Source organism: Nicrophorus vespilloides, unplaced genomic scaffold (assembly GCF_001412225.1).
Source record: "Nicrophorus vespilloides isolate i.1.1-1 unplaced genomic scaffold, Nicve_v1.0, whole genome shotgun sequence".
NCBI classification, from domain to species: Eukaryota; Metazoa; Arthropoda; class Insecta; order Coleoptera; family Silphidae; genus Nicrophorus; species Nicrophorus vespilloides.
In genome coordinates, this window is record NW_017095582.1 from 20871 (window position 1) to 25640 (window position 4770).

Below are 4770 nucleotides of genomic sequence, written 5' to 3' on the forward strand. Positions count from 1 at the left end.
CAAAATCTAATTTATATTTTAAATTTCACTTAAATTAATACGTCACGTATCATTCACGACTTAACTTGTAGTTAAATATGTATTACTATGCTCTTTACGAGTTATCTCATAGATCATTTTCATAGAACGCCCAAAAATTAATTATTTTGTAGGAAATAATAAATTAAACTTTTTTAATATCATAAAACAATGTATTTAACATATTTATTCTTAATACACTTAAATTAAGTATAATGATTTATACTTAATGAATTGTTTAATAATGTAAACTTCAGGAGTAAATTACCCTTTTAGGACGTTAATCAAATAAAATACTTTCCTATAATCTATGTATCCATATAAAATATTAGAATTTGCCCTCTCCCTATCATAATGGGGTAAAGCCAGAAAAAAAATGAATATATTTTGGGGTAATAGGTACAGTTCCCTGTATTCCAATTAAATTGATTGATTTAATTTATATTCTTGTCATCTATTGATTATATGATTATATATTAATGTCATTGTAATTTTATGTTTTTTATGGTTTACAGTAATAAATGGATAAAGGAATACGAGAATTCGGAGACGAGGGATCAATACGTCTCGGAATTGGGAATAAAGAATGCATCACCCATTGACCAAGGGTCCTTTACGTGTCAGACGGTGGAGGATGGTATGCAAAAATGTCTCTCGAAGAGGGTAGACGTGCGAGCTGCCCCCAGAGTCTGGATTGAGCCAATGAGTCTGACAGTCAGAAAGGTAAAGTGCTTACTGGGGCATTAATTAAAGGCTGATCCTTTAGCTGTTTTTCCTTTTTTATCCTGGATTCTGGGGATGATGACGCGTGGGACTACTGTTGCAGGGCGAGAACTTCACAATTAAGTGCTTCAGTATGTCAAGCGGCAGGAGGCATAAGAAGAGCAAGTATACTTATAGTTGGACCAAAAACAAGGAGCTGCTACCTATTAAAACCGATACCGAACACTACGAGGTTCTGTTTCCCATGGGCAGTATTCTTCAAGTATCTAGTATTAACGTAAGTATTTTTATAGTTTATACAACGATTGGATAATTTGTATTATTATCATTAATATTTTTTTAAACTATATATTTAGATAAGAATCTAAACGTTCATGATGTTTTATAATAAATTACAATATATAGGATGAAGGCTTGAGACATGAATGTTAGTACATAATAATTGTACAAGAACCTACTTAAAACTACAAAAAACCGCTATAAATTCCATAGTATGCTTGTTAGTATACAAGTTAGTAAAACAATAAAATTTTAAATCAATATTTTAATCGATTTAATATATATATAAATAAAAATAAATAAAATGCATGAACAAAAACAGAAAATTTACAAATTATAAGTAAATCTACAAAATACAAAATAAGCTAATTTCACGAATTTCTCATCTAAAATTTTGCCCATAATTTTTACGTAATTTAATTATTATTAAAGCAATTCCAATAAGAAAAAATACAAAATTTAGTTCATTTTGTATTTTTTGTACAAATCAAAGATAACAAAAGTGACTCAATGGAACAAAGAATAAATATTTCAGTAGAAAAATGTGAATTGAAAAAACAAATATAAATTGAGTTGGTAAACTTATTTTTCAATACTGAAGAAAACTTAATTGTGGAATAAAATGAATACATTATTTTGAAATAAATTATTAATTAAATAGAAGTTGCAAATTTATGAAACTATATCAAACTAAAATTTATCTAATTACAATATTATTATGTTTGATCATTGAAAAATAAGAAAGTAATTGAAATTTTCTTAAAATAAAAATGAATAGTATAAATAATTGTAAATAATATTAATGTAATTTATAAAACATGAATTCAGCAAATAAAGTTTCAAGATATAAAATCAAATGTTACTCCATGGACGAATAAAGATACTCACACAGATTAGACCAAACACAAACAACATACGAACCGTAAATAACTTGAACAAATATGAACAAGCAGAAAGATACGGGTATACGATGTACACGATTATACAATACAGCTTGATAGAAGCGAAGAGAAAGATATTAATATTAAATGTTCTATACTGACACATTTCATGATTATAATTTGTTCGTAATACCCTAAGCCTTAGAACCTAAGAAACATCAAAGGAACTGTAACAGATTTATAAAATATAAGTAATAAAATATATATATAAAAACTTGATAATATATTTTTTTAAATGCTCATCTTATAAAATAATTAACTAGATTTATTTTCAAATTAATTAAATTATCCTATATCCTTTTTTAATTTTATGAATCTTCAATAATTGATGTTAGTAATTAGAAATTTTATGAAGGATTATTTATTAGAATTTCATAAGTTACAAAGTTTTATCATCCTTTTAACTAGCTAATCATATATATTTGCAAAGTAATTTGTATAAGTACTAGTAGAAAGACTTAATGATTCAACTACTCCATCAATATTGTCTGTTTCCTATCCCTTATTTCTACTGAAATACTTTTGACAACTATTTATATTATCTAAAAACATCTGTCAAATAATCACGTTCTTGACAAATACTTGACAGTTAATTCATAATGAATAATATATATTCATTACATAGATGATATATAGATTGTCAAGTCTATATTATAGAATTAATCCTTCCAAATTTTTATTGCAACAGTATTTTTATGAAAGTTATATCAAATCTGACAATTATAATGCAATGATGGCGAACCAATTATACGCCTACTTATTTTAGGTGTAATTACTTTTTATTTACGTATTTTGATACACCGATTCGCCATTTGCATTCAAAATTTGCAAATTAAATAATGTTGGTCCTGAAAAATGACTCATTTCAGGATGCAATATAAAAGTTTTTTTTGGAAATTTTCATTTGAACCCTTTTCTAATTGCTAAGAAAATTATACTTTTTATTTTAGCATGAATAAATTAAAACAGTTACAAACATGTTTATAATTGTTTTAATCTATTAAGACTCCAACATTGTTATTTTAATTCTTTTTACAGAAATCTACACAGTTCTCATGCCTCGTACAAGATTCAGCAGTTTGGGCAGAACAGAGTATCCTGGTGAACGTCATCGACAGCCACCTGATAAAGACGTGTCCAGGTGAGAGGAAGTTGAAGCTTCTGTGGCCGGAAACGGCTCCCGGCACTGAGAGTTTGCAGGAATGCCCTGCAGGATACTCGGGCGTAGCAAGGCGAGCCTGCAATTTGCGAGACGCCGGTCAGCCGACTTGGTACTTGCCCGACTTCGCAGGATGCACACCTACCAAACTCATTCAACTCGATTACGACGTAAGTGAACTCAATTTGGAAAATTACAAAGTACAGCAGCATCGATCGATAAGTTAATTCATTACCGCAACTCACCCTCGCAACCCCTCCATTAAACTTAGAAACTTAAAGAATACTTCTTGCACGCTTCAACTTCCGAAGCATCCAATAATTATTTAATGGCTCTTCTCAAGAATATCACTTTTGCACACATTAGTACCAATTAAAATACCACTTTAGGGACATCAACCATAATAAATTAATTGAATTAAATAATTATAAGCAAGTTTCACTATAAATTATGCATTTAGCATTTTTTTTCTTTTGAATAAGTTATCATATTAAATTAAATTTATATAATAATTTTTTATTGAAAAAATACTGATGTAACGATTTTAGATTCTAAAAATAACAGTACATAATATGTATAATACTTTTACATAATAAATAAATATATTTTCATATATTACTACATAAATTTATATAAAATATTCTATGTAATCTAGTCAATTTAAAACTTTTTAAATACTTTATACATTTTTAATGCAATTATTCATAACTATTATATTTGTAATTAAAATTAATATTTAGGATTAAATTATTTTTAAAACTGTACTTAATTATAAACTTCTTAATATACCAATTAAAATCTGTGTAAGAGATAAACATGGTAGGGTGTAAAGTTATGAGATCACCCTTGGCCGGACCCTCGGCGCGACACTTTCGCAAGTTCTCACACGCTTTTCCTTCATAGTTTCAGAAGATTCGGCTGGGTTATGGGTCGGGAAACGCGTTAACTATTCTGAAGGGCTACAAGAAGTATTTGGTGGATGGGAAGTCCGCTCTCCTCCCGGGCGAAGGGTCCCGCATCCTGGGCCTCGTCCACGAAGTTATTTCCTACATAAACAACTCAATCGCGACGGACGTCAGGAATACCGTCCTGGAGATCGTCGATCAGATCCTTCAGAGAAAGCAGGCGGTCATAAATCAAACGGTGAGTGGCATGCCTTGATTATTCCATACAGACTTTTTTGTACATACACTTTTTTATTCACTTGCAATGATTCGGAAATTTTCTTGAAAAAATGTTTTTATTCTATTTGTGTTATTACACAATATTAATCGGATTATATTTTATAGACCATGAGTAACGATATATTTTGACAGCTTGAATTTATAAGTTTATAAAAACATAATAATTAGGGGCTTTTATATGAATAAAAAAAATGAGATTAAATTTGAAAATTTGAATTGTCTCATGCTTAAATATACTAAATCTAAGATTAACAAAATTTGCCTTATTCTTGTTAAAGGTGCAAAATAGTAAAGAAAATAATAAACTTAATAGTCTAAGTAGCTAAACAAGATGAATACTAAGAATAAGATCAGTTATTACAGTTTCTGGAAGACTATCTCATTTATATTAAACAAACAAAATGGTACTAAATCTAAATCTAACAAAGTTAAGTAAAACTAGCTAATCATATATTTTTGCAAAGTA

General features: G+C 28.6%; 1 protein-coding gene across 1 annotated transcript in view; it reads left to right on the forward strand.

Annotated features, from left to right (window-relative positions):
• Nucleotides 1-4770, forward strand: part of LOC108557575 — a gene marked incomplete at its 5' end in the record, with an annotated part of 32464 nt that overhangs the window by 18394 nt on the left and 9300 nt on the right. Inside the window, 4 exons of the mRNA XM_017914157.1 lie at nt 534-741; nt 845-1018; nt 3000-3290; nt 4024-4263. Of these exons, the coding sequence (XP_017769646.1) occupies nt 534-741; nt 845-1018; nt 3000-3290; nt 4024-4263 (913 nt within the window). The remainder of the gene's footprint in view (nt 1-533; nt 742-844; nt 1019-2999; nt 3291-4023; nt 4264-4770) is intronic.